The sequence below is a fragment of the Saccostrea cucullata genome, unplaced genomic scaffold (assembly GCF_032062105.1).
Source record: "Saccostrea cucullata isolate Sc308-1 unplaced genomic scaffold, CSIRO_AGI_Scuc_v1 ctg8154, whole genome shotgun sequence".
In the NCBI taxonomy this organism is placed as follows: domain Eukaryota; kingdom Metazoa; phylum Mollusca; class Bivalvia; order Ostreida; family Ostreidae; genus Saccostrea; species Saccostrea cuccullata.
This window is the reverse complement of record NW_026927129.1, coordinates 8,002-27,500: the sequence shown is the minus strand read 5'-3', so window position 1 is coordinate 27,500 and position 19,499 is coordinate 8,002. Positions and strand designations below refer to the sequence as shown.

At 33.9% G+C, this 19,499-nt stretch overlaps 1 protein-coding gene across 1 annotated transcript in view; it reads left to right on the top strand.

Moving 5' to 3' along the window:
- LOC134273521 (serine/threonine-protein phosphatase 6 regulatory ankyrin repeat subunit B-like) overlaps positions 1–15,884 on the top strand; it is a 16,852-nt gene extending 968 nt beyond the window's left edge. The window contains exons 2-4 of the mRNA XM_062755721.1: positions 5,281–5,319; positions 6,012–6,035; positions 11,315–15,884. Coding sequence (XP_062611705.1) covers positions 5,281–5,319; positions 6,012–6,035; positions 11,315–14,805 — 3,554 coding nt within the window. The 3' untranslated portion in view covers positions 14,806–15,884. The remainder of the gene's footprint in view (positions 1–5,280; positions 5,320–6,011; positions 6,036–11,314) is intronic.
- Positions 15,885–19,499: the final 3,615 nt, after the last annotated feature.

The following is a 19,499-nucleotide window of genomic DNA, read 5'->3' as shown; positions in this document are numbered from 1 at the left end:
TTTTTGTGCAAAAAGTCCCTTCTTCCCTGAACTCCTTCTACATTTTACTCAGCAGCCAAATCACCTTTTGGGGGATGATTGGTGGTGTCATGTAGATGTGCAGTAAGGTTTCGGAATTTTGATTTTGCCCCGGGGGATCAAATGGGGGTCGAAAAATGACGTTTTTTATGCAAAAAGCCCCATCTTCCCTGAACTCCTTCTACATTTTACTCAGCAGCCAAATCACCTTTTTGGGGATGATTGGTGGTGTCATGTAGATGTGCAGTAAGGTTTCGGAATTTTGATTTTGCCCCGGGGGATCAAATGGGGGTCGAAAAATGACGTTTTTTATTCAAAAAGCCCCATTTTCCCTGAACTCCTCTTACATTTTACTTAGCAGTCAAATCATCTTTTGTGGGATGATTAGTGGTGTCATGTAGATGTGCAGTAAGGTTTCGGAATTTTGTTTTTGCCCCGGGGGATCAAATATGGGTCGAAAATGACGTTTTTTATGCAAAAAGCCCCGTCTTCCCTGAACTCTACCTACATTTTACTTAGCAGCCTAATCATCTTTTGGGAGATGGTTGGTGGTGTCATGTAGATGTGCAGTAAGGTTTCGGAATTTTAATTTTGCCCCGGGGGGTCAAATGGGGGTCGAAAAATGACGTTTTTTATGTAAAAAGCCCCATCTTCCCTGAACTCCTCTTACATTTTACTTAGCAGCCTAATCATCTTTTGTGGGATGATTAGTGATGACATGTAGATGTGCAGTAAGGTTTCGGAATTTTGATTTTGCCCCGGGGGGTCAAATGGGGTCGAAAAATGACGTTTTTGTGCAAAAAGTCCCGTCCTCCCTGAACTCCTTCTACATTTTACTCAGCAGCCTAATTACCTTTTGGGGGATGGTTGGTGGTGTCATGTAGATGTGCAGTAAGGTTTCGGAATTTTGATTCTGCCCCGGGGGATCAAATGGGGGTCGAAAAATGATGTTTTTTATGCAAAAAGCCCCGTCTTCCCTGAACTCCTCCTACATTTTACTTAGCAGCCTAATCATCTTTTGGGGGATGTTTAGTGGTGTCATGTAGATGTGCAGTAAGGTTTCGGAATTTTGATTTTGCCCCAGGGGGTCAAATGGGGGTCGGAAAATTAATAACGTTTTTTATACAAAAAGCCCCGTCTTCCTTGAAGTCTTCCTTAAATGTTACTCAGAAGTCTAATCATCTTTTAGGAGAGTTAAATATTTTGAAAATTATGTAAAACATCAACGTCAAGGGGTAACAAGATGTGTTTGTGAAACACTATGCGCCCGGCGTCAACAAAGTTCAAAAAAGCTATTTTTAGCATATAGGTCACAGTCAAGGTCACAAGGTCATTGACCTTGATGTTGTTTGTAAGAACTTAATTAGTGGGGTATGCATACTAAATATGAAGTCCCTATCTCCTATGGTTCAAAAGTTATGGCAAAAAGTGGAAAAAGCTATTTTTATCATATAGGTCACAGTTAAGGTCACCTGGTCATTGACCTTGGTGTTGTTTGAAAGAACTTTATTAGAGGAGTATGCATACTAATAATGAAGTCTCTATTTCTTATGGTTCAAAAGTTTTGGCCAAGGTTAAAGTTGACAACAGACAAACAGATGAACAGACAAACAGACAAACAGACAGGACAAAAAACAATATGCGCCCTGAAAAAATTCGGGCGCATAAGAAAACATCGCATGCTGGGAAACACCTTGAATTCTTATGAGTAATTTATGTACATGTCAAATGTGAGAGTCATATCTCATCTCAATCAAAAGTATGGATACCAAATATGAAGTCCCTATCTCCTATGGTTCAAAAGTTATAACAAACAGTTGAAAAACCTATTTTTAGCATATAGGTCACAGTCAAGGTCACGAAGTCATGACCCTGATGTCATTTGAAAGAACTTTATTAGTGGAGTATGCATACTAATTATGAAGTCTCTATTTCTTATGGTTCAAAAGTTATGACAAACAGTTGAGAAACCTATTTTTAGCATATAGGTCACGGTCAAGGTCACAAGGTCATTGACCTTGATGTCATTTGAAAGAACTTTATTAGAGGAGTATGCATACCAAATATGAAGTCTCTATTTCTTACGGTTCAAAAGTTTTGGCCAAGGTTAAAGTTGACAACAGACAAACAGATAAACAGACAAACAGACAAACAGACAGGACAAAAACAATATGCGCCCTGAAAAAATTCGGGCGCATAAGAAAACATCGCATGCTGGGAAACACCTTGAATTCTTATGAGTAATTTATGTACATGTCAAATGTGAGAGTCATATCTCATCTCAATCAAAAGTTATAAGCAAATGCAACATTTTTGAAAAGTAGGTTAGGCTTGATCACTTCAAGGTCAAGGTCACAGTGTTAAAGTCATGATTTATTTGGAAAGGTCTTATCACAGGTAATAATATACATGCATTATGATATGAATGCCCTAACTTTTCTCTTTCAAAATGTTGAATTTATAACCATTTTATTTTTTTTGCAAGTTGGTCAAACTTCTAGGTCACATGTAAAAAAAAAATACCATGCCTTTCTCACAGGTAAATATACTAATACATAAGTTTAATATGAATGTCTCTTCTCATTCACTAGATATGACCGTGATAACCAAGGTTAAATTTATTGAGACAGATGGACTGAGTCTGACATACAAATGTACATATTTCTATATGAATTGGGTAAAATTGACCCAGTGGTTCTAGAGAAGTTAAAAATGTGAAAAGTTTTCAGACAAACAGATGGACAACACGTCACACAACAGACATTATATGCTAAGGAAACCAGAAAAGCTCAAATGAGTGTTTTGAAAGGGTTACAATATGGTTGGAGTATTTGAAAAGCTGTTTTTTTTCCTGCAGAGATATGCATGACCAACATATTCATGTTTTATATTTTCTCTAGTGATTTGTTTGTTTGTTGTGAATACATCTTCCCTCTTATGGAGACACCACCAAATAATAATGAAGATAAGATGTGTTTGTGAAACACTGATGTCCCAGTATGGAAGCCAATGGCGAAGGTTGAAGTTTCTCAAATATATGTCAAAATCAAAGGTCAAGGTCAAAGGGTTCAAATTGTTAGTATCAGAAGAAATGCACATGTGAAATAAAGAAATCCCTAGTAATTCCTGTTCAAAAGTTAATTGCCAAGGTTAATTTTTTTGTTTAAGTGGTTCAAACTCTAGGGTCAAGGTCAAACATATTTATACCTGTTGACAGTTCACAATGAATACAATATGTCATGATAAGTATGAAAGCCCTAGCACCTACTGATCAAAATTTAGGCAGAGTTTAAAGTTTGGTATTTTTCTTGTAAAAATGTGTATCCCATGTTAAGCGATCAGAGGTAAAAATTAATGGTACCCAAATAAAAGGTCTTATTAAATTGTCACAAGAAATAAACCTATAAAATGTGGAAGCTATTTGTATAGCCCATCCCACTTAAAACTTATGGGCAAGCTAGCTAGGATTTAATTTCTGCAGACTTATAGACAGACATACTATAAACACAAGAAACAAAATATGTATAATAATTAGTCAAATGGAAAAAAATATACTATTTAACTGGAATCACAAAATACATTGTTATTTCAGGGACAGGAAGTGGGTAGGAAGATTGGAATCCCCCCCCCTCAACCCCCAACCCCCAACCCCCTATGGCATTTCCTTTATTTAAACAAGACTATATACTGTAGCAAGTAAAAAATGACTCTTGACATCCTCTCCCTATAAACTTAGAAAACATTGACCTCACTATCATTGTTTTTTTATTTCTTTATTTGCTTTCATTTTTTTCTCCGGCTTGTCACGAAATTCTGGGCTGGAATTTTTTGACTGAGATGTGAACCCCCCTCCCTACTCCCGAAAAAAATTCTGGATCCGCACCAGTATTGGCAGTAACTGAATGTCACATCGACAACGGGAGATAACTTCACAATATGAAATTCGTCTAGTGTGGCACGCGATGATCTTTGACCCTTTTTAAACTTTAACCTAATCGTTTGGGTGTATTTTACCCCCCACTATACTAAAACTTCTACTTACCGACTCCCTGTGTCTCGTCAACTTCATGAAATATAAATCCAATTACCGGTATAACACAAAATGAATATTAATCCAATGCACACCAGACTGCAGCCATGCGCCATTTTGGCGAACCTTCGTCGATTCCATCACCTTATCAGATGAAGTGGGTATCGGCCGAGGTGTGCCAAATGGTGTTTAATCTATAAATATGATAATGGGTGACGCAACGTGATGTGATGAAGAAATTTACATGTTCACATGTATAGTACAAGAACAAATTTTAAATTAATTCATAACAAACGATATTAAATTTTAACAAACCTTTTCCATCTAGCCTATTCCAAAAAGTATGTGCTGTGTGATTGTGGTGTCGAGAGGGGAGGGGGGTAGTAAATTTAAAAAGGTCCTATTATGAGCAAAACATATATCAAAATCTAATTTCAGGCGCGGATCCAGAATTTTTTTCCAGGGGGGTCCACCTCAGTCAAAAAAAATCCTATCCCAGAAAATGACAATCAAAAAAAAAAAAAAAAAACCTAAAGTAAAACTCAACCAAACGTCAAAAACCTATATCGTGGGGGGTGGGTGGGGGTAGTGGTGACTTCTATTGCCGCAAATGTTTAACTTTTCATACCTATTTTACACATATTCGTGTTTACCAGGGGGGATCTGCATTTTCCAAGGGGGGTCCATTGTAACTTTTTCCTTGTTTTAGTATATACATTTTTTAACCTTGTAAATTCCAGGGGGGGGGTCCTGACCCCCCCCCCCCCCCCCCCCCCGACAGATCTGTGCATGAATTTACATCATTAATAAAATTCAGACTGGTATATAATGAATTAAGCATGTATAAAATAATTATAAGAGGTTCTGGATTATAGGTCACAGGGTCTGAGAATTTCATACTCAATTTGATGAATACATGTAAATTATAGAATTATTTTGACTATTTCTTTGGAAAGCCGCCCAATATGTAGGAGCGTGTATTTAGAGGCAAACACCTTAGTGCGGGTATTACTGTCTCATGACAGCATCTAGTTCTTGCATGATTTTACTCGGAATATTTTGATGGATTTAGACAGGAATGGCAAAGCATTCAAGATCTTAGACATAACTTATCATAATACATGTACTTAATAAACATTTCATCAGATTGATAATTATCAGATGTTCAAATATGAAAATTATTTTAAAAAAAATCTATCTTTTAATTTATTGTATCATTTCCTATTTCTTAGGTAATATGCTGAGTATGCAAAGAGAATTGGCGCTTCATGGTAAATATTTCATATTAGTTGCATGTCATGATGATCGTATAAATGAGATGATCAAAATAGGAAATCCAGTTTGCCAAAGTGTTGATTTTTATACAATGAAAAGTATTACTGATACTACAAAGCACATCAGTAATGCACGATATGTGGGACTTCATGAAATAGCAAAATGCGACAACTATGCTCAGGTTCTTAAAAAGAGTTTATACATTCCTGTTTCGCAATACATTTTTTAAAAAAACAAACTCGCTGACTTCAGTCCATTATAAATTTTCTGATTAATATATCATGAAATAATTTAATTTCAGTTGTATCAAGCAATTTCATTGGCTAAATCATTCAGAGGAACATATAATATTTTGTATAACATAACTTGCCTACGTCACAATGAGTTACGTCAAAAACGAATTACTACGCTTGACGTTACTTTTAAAATAATGCCCAATTTGAAGCCTTATTCTGAAGGAAAATTGTCTCATTGTCTTCACTGAAATTAAATGATAAAGAATAAAGCTAATTTCAACTTATGTTATACGATATAACAAAACTTGGGGCAGTTTACCCTTTTTTATAAACCGCTTCGCGGTTTATAAAGCGTAAACTGCCCCAAGTTTTGTTATATCGTATAACATAAGTTGAAGTTAGCTTCATTCCTTAAATATAACTTCTTTTACAGATTTATTATTTTTTTGTAGATCCAAGACTTGCAAGAAAGATCGGTAGGATAATATTTAGATAAATTAGATATTAAATAAATGGCTTGATATTTCATATTTAGATATTCCAGGATGCCTACTGGTAACAAGAGACAACAAAATTTAGTATGTTAATAATGCATGTTTGTTTATGTTATGGAAAAATTTCTGGTCTTAAAGGCCTAGATAAGATTAAGTACGACATAAGAGCCTTAATGGCATAATGAAAGAAATTAATATCCTTGTTCCTTTCATTAACATACTTATTGAAAAGTGTGGAGAATGTATTTCCTTTTTTAATTTTTCTTTATAAATTCGTTGATTTATATATCATTAATCATTTGTGTCAATTCTGTGAAATTTATTATTAGATGATTGTAACACCAGCAAGTGTTCACATTTTGTCCGGCGTCTTCCTGTCTGTCCGTCTGTAAACTTTTCACAATTTCATTAGGTAAAGGGGATTTACATTTGTTCAAATGAAGGACCATGCCCAGGGTGAGACAATTAAGAATTTCTTTAAAAAATGAAATTCTCAAAAATCTTCCTCACAAGAACCACTCTGCCAGGAAAGATGAAACTCAGGTAGTATAAGTTCAAGTTTATTTAAATCATGACCTATAGGGGTTAAGTTGGGCCACAATTGACGATCAGAGGGATGTAAAGGAAACATTCCTTTTAAAAAATCTGCTTGAGAAGCATACTCAGGGAGTGTAGATTCATGAATTGTTCAAATTATGACCTTGGGGCTAGGGCGGGCCAAAATGACCGATCAAAGTTTTACATAGATATATAAAGGGAAAAAAAATCTTTAATAAACCTTTTTCTTGAGAACAGCAAAGAAACTAGAAACGTTCTCGTTGCGAGCAACGAGAGGTCTTCCGTCCGATTCTGAAAAAAAAAACTTGTAAAGTCGAGCTGAGAAATGATTAAAAATTTTGGTCACAAATTGAATCCAGGTTGCCAGCGTGATAATCCCATCTGGTTTTTTCCCCTTTTATCCCCAACGCGCTAACCATTACGCTATTGGGAGTACTGCTCTAGATGTACTTGTGTATACTTTTGCTACAGTATACCTGTCTAAGAATTAAAAAAGACGGGTCATTATTCATAATTTCGCGGAAAACGCCACGTTAAATCTTCGCGCATTTTCACTGGACTTATCTATTAAGTAGGTGTGATAACTTTAATGAAATTAAGAAAAAAGAACGTTCTCATAGCCTACATTTCGAGGTTTAGAAAATATATTTAACACATTGTACACATTCTATAGAAAAGTAACACAAAAGCAGTGAAATGACTATAATTTAATTTTTTTTTTATTTCCCGTCTCAGAAGTGAACTATGCCGATTAGCTACACTTTCATAAAAAGGTTGAAATGTTTCGCCGAAAAACATGCCTCGCTCTACGACAGTCAAGGGATCAGATACCATTTATGTTAAATAACTTGATTCAGAATTTTGAGAAAAGAATGTTAATATAAACTCCATTAGACGATCTTATTAAAATGGTTTTCTTATTTTTGTCTTTTCTATTTGTTTAATATCACACAAGTGTGCATGGGAAAAACAGTGGTTATACGTTTTATACTTACAATATACATGCATCGATATTGTTTCTTGAAAAACTATAACATAACTATGATTTAAGATCTGTTTTTCTGTCGTGCAAAACAGATAATAATAGGTATCTCTCATTTGCACATTTAGTCCTTTCCTTTTCTACTTTGAGAACCAACCAAAACCAGTTACAGAAGACGTTTGAGAAGACCCTGGAATAAATCTTTAGTTTGACACAGAAATTTAATTACTACATGATCTATTAACGCGCAAACCATTAAGCTATTGGGAGCACTGCTCTAAATATACTTGTGTATACATTTGCAACAGTACACCTGTCTAAGAATTATAAAAGGCGGGCCACTATTGATAATTTCGCGCCAAACGCCACGAGTAAATATTCGCGCCTTTTCTTTGGACTGATCTATTAAATAGGTGTGATAGTTTCAATGAAATTAAATAAATAAAACGTTCTTATCGCCTTTATTTTATTTCGACGTTAAGAAGTAATATTTAACACATTGTACACATTACATATCGTATCTACCCCAGTTAAACTAAAGCAGTGAAACGGAAATTAAGTTTTAAGATTGACACGTAATTACAACGTACTACTACGTGAAAGTCCAAGTAGTTTTTTTACATTTCATGTATCCTTATGTCAGAATGGTTTAATCAAACGCTCAGCCGCCTCCATAAACCCCTACTCGCGAAATGGCGGAGTTGACAGAGGCAGACGCCATCTTGGACCCGCTTCAGATTTTTAAATGTTTATATCTAGAGTTGTGATTTACTAATATTTAAACAAATTATATATTTAGCTTTTTCAGAAGTGTCTCTATAAGTATTCCAAAAAGATATGAAAAATATTGAAAAACAAAAAAAGTTAGAAAATACGATTTTTTAAATTCATTTGTCGTAACGACCGGAAGTATTGACGATGAACGAGAGGTCGCGTCCTGGAAAGTGAATATCATGATCTATAATCCCTGAAAGTTTCACAACGATATCTTTTACCGTTCTTGAGATTATCCGAAGACAAAATGTCATTTTAAAATCAGGAAATGTCCCATAACTTGGCACCGGAAGCAAATTTTCAAAAAATCTCCCGGATATATAAAATTCATATAAAGACACATCTTTTCGGAAAATTTCACGCCATTCCACCCAGTAGTCTTTGAGAAATCGCGTGCACAAAATTAGAAAGTCAAAAAAAATAATAAAAAGAATAATAATAATAATAATAATAACTAGAAACGATCTCGTTGCGAGCAACGAGAGGTCTTCCGTTCGATTCAGGAAAAAAAACCTAAAATCGAGCTGAAAAAGTGATAAAAAAAATTTGGTCACAAAGAGGATTGAACCCAGGTCGCCAGCGTGAAAATCCAACGAGCTTTTTTCCTCTTTATTCCCAACACGCTTAAATTACGCGTTGGAGTTCACTGCTCTAAATGTACTTGAATTTACTTCTTCAACAATACATCCGTCTAAGAATCACGAAACGCGCCCCACTATTTATAATTTCGCGCCGAACGCCACAAGTTAATCTGCTCGCCTTTTCTTTGGAGTGGTTCATTAAATAGGTGTGATAGCTTCAATAGAATAAAGAAAAAGGAAGGTTCTTTAAGCCAAAATTTCGAGGTTTAGAAAGTATATTTAACAGATTGTACATATTCTATATCTTATATAGGTAAGTAACACAAAAGAAGTAAAATGGTAATCATTTTTAACTTCTTTTTAATTACCCGTTTATCCCCAAAGTGAACTACCCGGTAACCCGATTCTTTACACCTTCATGAAAAAGTAGAAATGGTTTGATGAAAGACATGTCTCGCCCTTCGACGGTCAAGGAATCAGATTTCATTTATGTTCGATGTTCAATGTTCAACTTTAAATATCATTGAGAAAAGAATGTTGATATAAACTTCATTAGACAATCTTATTTAAAAAATGTTTTCTTACTTCTGTTTTTTAATTAGTTTAATATGACTCAAGTATGCATGGAAACACAGTGGTTACGTTTATGAAAAACTGATAAATTTTGAATACTGCTCTAAATATAGTTATGTATACAGTACACCTGCAACAGTACACCTGTCTAAGAATCATAAAAGGCGGGCCACTATTCATAATCTGGCGACAAACACCACGAGTAAATATTCCTGCCTATCCTTTGGACTGATCTATCAAATATGTGTGATAGCCTCAATGAAATTAAATATTAAATAAAACAACTTCTTATCGCCTTTATCTTATTTCGACGTGAAGAAAGTAAATTTAACACATTGCACACACTTATCTAGCCCAATTACACGAAAGCAGTAAAACGGAAATTAACATTTTTAAGATTGTCACTGAATTGCAGCGTACTACTTAATGAAAGTCCACGTAGTTTTTTTACTTTTCATCTATCATTTAGTCAAACGCTCAGCTGCCTCCATAAACCCCTACTCGCGAAATGGCGGATTTGACAGAGACAGCCGCCATCTTGGGTCCGCTTCAGATTTTCAAATATTAATATCTAGAGTTCTGATTAACCAATATCCAAACAACTTGTATAGTAAGCATTGATCAAAAGGTCTCTATTATCATTCCAAAAATAAATAAAAAAAATATTGAAAAACAAAAAAGTTAGAAAATACAATTTTTTCAATTCGCTTCTCCTAACAACAGGAAGTACCGACGACGAACGAAGAGTCGCGTCCTGGATGGTATATATCACGATCTTTATTTCTTGAAAGTTTCATGTTGATATCTTTTACCGTTTTTGAGTTTAATCGCGGACAAAATGTCATTTTAATTTCAGGAAATTGCCCGTAACTTGGCACCGGAAGTGAGTTTCCAAATTTTCTCTCGGATATAATAAATTCATGTAACAACACATCTGTTCTGAAAATTTCATGCAATTCCATCGAGTAGTCTTCGAGAAATCGCGTGCACAAAATTAGAAAGTCAAAAAAATAAGATTAATAATAATAATAAGAAGAAGAAACAATAGAATCACTATAAGGTCTTCCGTCTTCACGGAAGACGGAAGACCTTAATAATAAGAAACAGTAGAATCACTATAAGGTCTTCCGTGAAGACGGAAGACCTTAATAACTGGTCATATTTATATGGACGCATCCATGTTGAAGATTCAAGATTGTTTAAATCATGACACCCGGGGGTGGGGTGCGGCCAGTATGGACAATCACAATTTTACATAAGAGTATTCTAAATATGAAAAATATTCTCAAGAACAAGAAAAGCATGATTGGTCTTGTTTATATGGAAGCATCCTCGGGTAGTTTAGATGCAGATTTGTTACAATTATGACCCACGCATCCTTACCCCCGGTTGGGTGGGACCACAATAAAAGTTCAAACTAATAGGGAAAAGTCACAGTTCGTCAAACAAATATGTAAGCGTCCTTAGTTAGTATGCATTCAAGTTTGCATAGTTTGCTCAAATCAAACCCCCTTTTTAGGATCGGGACCACTTAGGCATTTACTAAGTAATTTTTGTCCTAGGCACAGAACCCAGGTGAGCGATGTGGCCCATGGGCCTCTTGTATACAATTTAATTCCTGTAGTCTAAAATGATTAATTATCTTTGAAGCTAAAACACTCTTGAGTTTAAGCAACAATACAATTATGCACATACCACTGAGCATATCACCGTTAATTAATAAATAGATAAATTCTGGAATCTTAGAGACATTAAGTCCATGTTTCTTAAAGAGAACTATCATTTTCTTTTAGAAACAACTAAGAAAATGATACAAAAACATTATGAAGCTGTTAGTCATCTATTTGTAAAAACTCACTCGTTTCTAAGAGCCAAGGAACTGTTGGACAATAACGGTTATGTCGTCATCAAGGGTAACCCTGGGACTGGAAAAACCACAATCGCGAAGATGTTGATGAAAGAATTGATGGAGGCTGGAAAATCTCCTCTTCAGCTTTACAAGTTCACAGATTTGTATGAAAACATATCACCGTGTGATGGTATAGTGGTATTCATTGACAATTTATTTGGTGAGTTTTCTTTGTCCAGCGATGACGTTCAAGAATGCAAAGCTAGATCAGATATGATGAAGGTCTTAATTGAAAGTGACATTGATAATAAATCTAACAGATTGATATTTGCTTTAAGAAATGATATATATCAGGAATGCATACAAAATGAGTGTGATGACGATTTTTTTATGTCGTCCTTGGTTGACCTATCAGGCAAAGAAAATGCAATGCTCAAGGAAGAGTTCCTGCAGCTATCAGAAAAATATGGGATCTCTGAATACGTAAAAGACAAAGAACTTATTCATAAGGTATATGAAATGCCACTAGCTATAGGGTTTCCACAATGTTGTAAATTAGCAAAAAGCAATGAAGACTTTAAACGAAACGTAATTGCATTTTTACCAAATGCAATGACGTTTATGAGAGACTACTTCAAAACATTATTGAAAAAACGAACTGTAAAATCTGCTGTTTTAGTGTATCTTCTTCTGAATGGAGGAAAAGTAGAAGTCGAATTGATTGAAAATCCTCGACTGAATTTAGAGATGAAGCGCTACTCTTTAGAATTTGTAGGTCTACAAAGCTCGTATGTTAACGATTTCCGGGACAGTATGTTTTGTTTTGAGGGGTTTTTAATAACTCATGACACGATAGAAAATACATACAAATTTTCCCATAGTTCAATACAGGAATCCCTTTTCAGTGTCTTGTTTTATTTTGATTCTGAAAAAATGATCCAAATGTGTTATCCGTCCCTACTTCTTACATTAACGACATGTAAAAACACCAAAAGTACACAAGTCTACATAGAACAAAGATTGTTTAAATATGTTGCCCGCCGCATTGCAAATATAATTGGAGAAAGGTCTGTAATTGGATTTTCCTCCATATCATCACTGGAATTATGGAATGATTCACACTTCCATGAGCACGTATTACAATCTGAAGAATGCACTTCGAAGTTTAAAACATATCTTGATACCAACGGTGATTCAATGGTTGTGCATTTTTCGAAGGTGGGAAATAAGCGGTGGGTTGAATATTTACTTCCGAATTCAGGAAAAAGACAAAGATACAGATCAATTAACGCTGCTTGCTCAAAAAATCAACCCGATATTGTTAATCTCATTTTGTCTTCAGGTGTGGAATGTGATCTTCAAACGTGTTTTTACGCTGTACAAAGTGGCAATATAGAGTTATTGCTCCGAGTTTGTGAGCTTGTTGATGTTCGTCAAATTTCATCTTCCTTGCATCCTGTCTGGTCTAATGTTAGACACAGCTTACTTCAGGAAATCTGTTTTATGCAACAGACACAATTACTTGAACAAGTTCTGGAAAAATATCCATTTCTTGTAGATAATAAAAATGATCAAGGCGCCAATGCATTACAGTCCGCAGCGAGTTCTGGAGACAAACATGCATTCAATCTTTTATTAAAGCTTGGCTGTGATCCTTATGAAAAAGATCGAGACAATGGTCACACTATTCTTACTTGTGCTTGTCAGGATGGTAGGCTTAACATGGTGAAATATCTTATTGAAACATATCCTGCATTACTCCAGGATCACACAGATGTTCGAGGAAAAAGCCTTTTACATTGGGCAGCTTTTAGTGGGAATATAGATATATTTGAATATATGCTAAACCTCTTTGAGAATAAAAATATATTACATGTACCAAGTGACAATATACCAAAAGCAGATAAAACAGATAACTCAGGTCATTCTATCCTGCACGCTGCATGTAAAAATGGTCATTATTATATGGGTGAATACCTGTTAAACAGATACCCACAATTACTGAATGTCTGTGACAATAATGGTAACAATGTTCTCCATTACACAGCTGAAGGAGGCAACGTAGATCTTTTTAAGTTTCTTTCAAGTAAAGGATTAAATGTTAATTGTACAACAAATATCGGGAAGACTGTGTTACACATGAGTTGTGCTTGGGGTAGAGAAGACATGTGTAGGTATCTTGTAAATATGTATCCATGTTTAATATCTGTTAGAGATAATGATGGATGCACAGTGTTACATTCAGCTTGCCGTGGAGGTAGTGTAGAAGTTGTGTATTTTCTTATAGAAAAGGGAATGGACATTAATTCCTTGACAAATGATGGTAAAACTATCTTGCATATAGCATGTCTCAATGGGAAGTTTGAAGTTTGTGTGTACTTAGCTGAGAATCATCCCCATCTTTTAAACGTCAAAGACAAGTCTGGTAATACAGTGTTGCATGCTGCAGCCTGGGGAGACAATGTTCAAATAGTAAAACTACTGATTGAGAAAAAGATGGACATCAATGCCTTACGGGAAGATGGTGAAACAATTTTACATCTGTGCTGTCGTTCTGGTAAATTAGAGGTGTGTGAGTATTTGATCAATCATTTTCCAGATTTATTGAAGATAAAGAACACTATGGGGTGGACAGTGTTTCATTCAGCTTGCTATGGTGGAAATGTAGAAATTGTGATTTTTCTGATAGAAAAAGGAATGAATATTAATACCTTGTCAAATAATGGTCAAACTATCTTGCATATAGCTTGTCTTAATGGGAAGTTTGAAGTTTGTGTTTACTTAGTTGAGAATTATCCCCATCTATTAGGTGTCAGGGATAAATCTAGCAACAAAGTATTGCATGCTGCAGCCTGGGGAGGCAATGTTCAAATAGTGAAACTACTGATTGAGAAAAAGATGGACATCTATACCCTACAGGGAGACGATGAAACAATTTTACATCTCTGTTGTCGCTCTGGTAAAATGGAGATGTGTGAGTATTTGGTCAATCATTTACTGGAGATAAGGGACAATAGGGGATGGACAGTGTTACATTCAGCTTGCTGTGGTGGAGGGAGTGTGGAAATTATGATTTTTCTGATAGAAAATGGATTGGACTTTAATGCCGTGTCAAATGATGGTAAAAGTATTCTGCATATAGCTTGTCTCAGTGGGAAGTTTGAAATTTGTGATTTCTTAGTTGAGATATTTCCTCATTTATTAGATTTAGGGGACAGTTGTGGTAAGTCAGTGTTGCATGATGCAGCCATGGGAGGCAATGTTAAAATAGTCAAACTATTGATTGAGAAAAATATGGACATCAATAGCCTACTGGACGATTGTGAATCAATATTACATCAATGCCGTCGTTCTGGTAAAATTGAGATGTGTGATTATTTGGTCGATCATTTTTCAGATTTATTGCTGATAAGGGATTATGGTTGGACAGAATAGCAATCAGCTTGCAAAACAATGAATATAAGACTTTTTTTTCAATTTGCCAGGGGGCAAACTTCAGTTCCTGGTGAAATGGTGTTGAAATTGTAAATTGCTTGTCTGAATGATATACATGATGTTTGTTGATATTATTAAAAAGAACACTCACATTTTATAGACATCAAGGATGATCAAGGTAAATAATTTTAATATATTATATAAATTACTTTTTGGTATGAAGACAGTTATGATTCATTTGTTCAGAAAACTGAATTTTCATCTATTGCTAATGATTATGAAGGAAATACCGAGAGACATTCTTCAAGAACGCGTTTCCCAAAAATTAAATAGATAAAAAAGGTTTAGGAATGTTTCAGTCACATTGTATATGGGTCGTTTTCTCTCCTCATGCATTCTGTTAACAAAAAAAAACCATATTGTGTATATTGTAGATATCAATAATTTATTAATCAAATGTTGAGAATCTTTCGTAGAGATCTTATTTGGAAAACATGGTAAACATGTAAGTTGATTCTCTACTCTCCCCATGCATGTATAAGAAAATAATATTCATTTCTAAGAGACGAAGAAAGCGAAAAGTGATCAACTTTTTCAATGCAATATGCAAAACACATCAGGATCAAGAACATGGACCCCTAAAATCACAAGTTTAATTCTATGCATAATTGATGATAGAAGCAAGATAATCCAGAATCTTGGTAATTTTTCATGTCAATTTTTCATGTTGTTTTACTTTTAGGTCGGTCATTGCATACAACTATCTTTTCATAGTTCATGTACATTTTTTAACTGTTAAGATGAATTTTGATAAATTACATTAATCGGTTTACTTCTTTTCTAAAATTAAATAAATTATGCAAAGAGACTTGCATTTATCACTCTGTACAATTTTTAGTGAGTTAAATAATGCTTTAATTTTTTTCTTGTAAATAATATGGTTAAAATGGATTAACTGTAAATTCACAATGTGTTGTAACAAATATCGTAGAATCCATTAACATCTAAAGAACTTGTTCTATATTTAGATTGAAAGTGGAATGTGTGTTGTTCGTCAAATGAATATTTTTGTTTCGCTTTGATATATATATATATATATATATATATATATATATATATATATATATATATATATATATATATATATATATATATATATATATATATATATATATATATATATATATATATATACTAAAACAACTCTTATTTATTTCATTCTTTTTATTGTTTTGATTTTCATGGGTTTTTTTTTCATGATTTATTTTCTTTATATAATAATAGTATTTTTTTATTGGAACAATTATAACATAATTCTCTCAACACAGGATTTGATTTTTGATATAAAAATTGTACTTGTATATATATCATAAACTATAACTGAAATGAAATATTATTATGAAATGGCTATGATTGCTTTTTGTTACAAATTAAAACATCATGTATGGTGATCTTCCTTGTCGTTCATAGATTTTGACATTGTCTTACAGACAGACAAAAGGTGATCAAAAAGGTCATATTTTTGAAGTAGCTTACCTAGGGCCCTATCTTAGGGCAGGAGTTTTTTTTCCAGATATCAGTTTATACAAGTTGTAAAAGATATCACACAATGAAAGCTGAGAATAATTACATATATAGACTTACATTGTGCACATGGCTCATCGATACATGCTAGTTCTGATGAATTTAATTCATTTGAACTTTCAAATAAAGGAATACAAAATTACATTCTATAAGCTATAGAATGAATTTAATGTAAAGAAATTCCATGACCGAGAAGTTATTCTGATGTCTTGACAGGAAGTGAAGTAACAATTTAGCAATCTATATTCAATTGTCGAGCCATTGGTTATATTTTTCAATATTCAAAATAATGGAGATATTTAACGCTACCAGTATTAATAAAGCACGAATTTTAGATTCAAAATACATTTATATAAAAACTTCTTTATAAGTTTTGCAAGATGCTTTTTCCTCTAACAGATTTCAGCACTCACATTACTGTCTCTATCTGAATATTGTTGTTTCCAATCGAAACATTGACTTAGATAACTTATATGTTACTTATAGGCGATTGTATGTCAGAGGATTATTTTAGGCGACTGTATGTCAGATTTCCAGCCTACCTACTGATAAATATTTTACCCTGGATCAGGAGAGAGAGCAAACAAATACCGCTTACACATGTATTTATCTTAAACATAAGCACCGCCTACATACATAAACTCCGCCTACACACGTGATTACCTTTAACATAAACACCGCCTATACATGTGATTACCTTAACGATAAGCACCGCCTACAAACGTTATTACCTTTAACATAAACACGCTACACACGTGATTACCATTAACATAAGAAGTGTCTACAAACGTGATTACCTTTAACATAGACACCGTCTACATGTGACTACCATTAACATAAGCACTGTCTACACACGTGGTTACATTTAACATAAACACCGCCTACACATGTGATTACCTTTAACATAGACACCAACTACACACGTGATTACCTTTAACATAAACACCGTCTACACACATGATTACCTTTAACATAAACACCGTCTACACACGTGATTACCTTTAACATAAACACCGTCTACACACGTGATTACCTTTAACATAAACACCGCCTATACACGTGAATACCTTTAACATAAACACCGCCTACACAAGTGATTACCTTTAACATAAACACCGCCTACACACGTGATTACCTTTAACATAAACACAGCCTACACACGTGATTACCTTTAACATAAGAAGTGTCTACAAACGTGATTACCTTTAACATAGACACCGCCTACACACGTGATTACCTTTAACATAAACACCGTCTACATGTGACTACCATTAACATAAGCACTGTCTACACACGTGGTTAAATTTAACATAAACACCGCCTACACACGTGATTACCTTTAACATAAACACCGTCTACACACATGATTACCTTTAACATTAACACCCTCTACACATATGATTACCTTTAACATAAACACCGTCTACACATATGATTACCTTTAACATAAACACCGTCTACACATATGATTACCTTTAACATTAACACCTTCTACACATATGATTACCTTTAACATAAACACCGTCTACACACATGATTACCTTTAACATTAACACCCTCTACACATATGGTTACCTTTAACATTAACACCCTCTACACATATGGTTACCTTTAACATTAACACCCTCTACACATATGGTTACCTTTAACATTAACACCCTCTACACATATGGTTACCTTTAACATTAACACCCTCTACACATATGGTTACCTTTAACATTAACACCCTCTACACATATGGTTACCTTTAACATTAACACCCTCTACACATATGGTTACCTTTAACATTAACACCTTCTACACACATGATTACCTTTCAGAGATGGGTCGATTACTTTCAAAAGTAATCAATTAATTTACAATTACTTTGGATTTTAAAAGTAATCAATTACAAGCTGATTACAGACATTTTTGAGAGTAATCAATTACATCTGATTACTTTTCCTTCATGTAATCATGATTACTTATGATTATTTTAGATTACATCAAGTTTTTTTTCTGAAGTTCAAGGACAACAGAATGTTTTATTCAGTCTTCTCTTCTTAAATATCATATTTATTTTAAAGGTAGAATCCAGACAAAGTTTGGTGGTAAATGCATAAGATTTATCAAGTTCATGTTTCCTATCTTTAATTCAAGTAAATATCTGTGTTATTATTGAGATAGAAATAAAAAGAACTCATTTATCAAATTGGACATAATTATGATTATGCATAAAGGGATTCTATAGAGAAATGAGACACAGTCAAGTAATTGACCTTCTTGATGAGTAATGAAGTTTTCAATTAAGCTGCCAATTACTAGATGTTTTTACAAGAATTAACACATCGATGGGGCAAGCATGAAAAGTTCAATAGTTGTTATAACCCAAACTGACCTAACTTCAGTATACCGGTGTTTTAATACTAATTAATTAACCCATCTTTTTTGTACACCTAAAATCAAACAAAGTGATTTTAGATGATACCCCAGTACACATCTCAATAAAGGAATATTTGATGTTTAAAAAAAAAAACACATTTATTCAGAAATATTTTTCGGGGAAAACAAAATGTAGCATTTCACACATGATAATTGATTGAAACAAAAAAAATCGAATTTTAAGATGATCCTATTATTAACTTTCTTCCCAGTTTAAATATACAGTATATCAAGTCAAAATGGTGAATTGCTAAGCTGCTAAAGCATTTTGAAATTACTACTGAAAGAAAACTGATAGAATTTACTCATTGTCTGGATAATGAACCTGATTATAAGCATTTCTGGAAGCATTTATAACTTTCGCTCACTGAATATCATCAAAAATCATTATTTCATAACTTTGTTTGAATAATTGTAATAATAAAGTAATCAAAAAGTAATCATGATTACAGGACTTTTTTCAAAGTAATCGATTAAATTACGATTTGTAATGAGAAAAATGGATGATTACTGATTACTCATGATTACTTAGGAAACTGTAATCGATTACACCTGATTACGATTACTGATTACGATTACCCCATCCCTGTTACCTTTAACATTAACACCTTCTACAAACGTGATTACCTTTAACATAAACACCGCCTACACACGTGATTACCTTTCACATAGACACCACCTACAGTGAG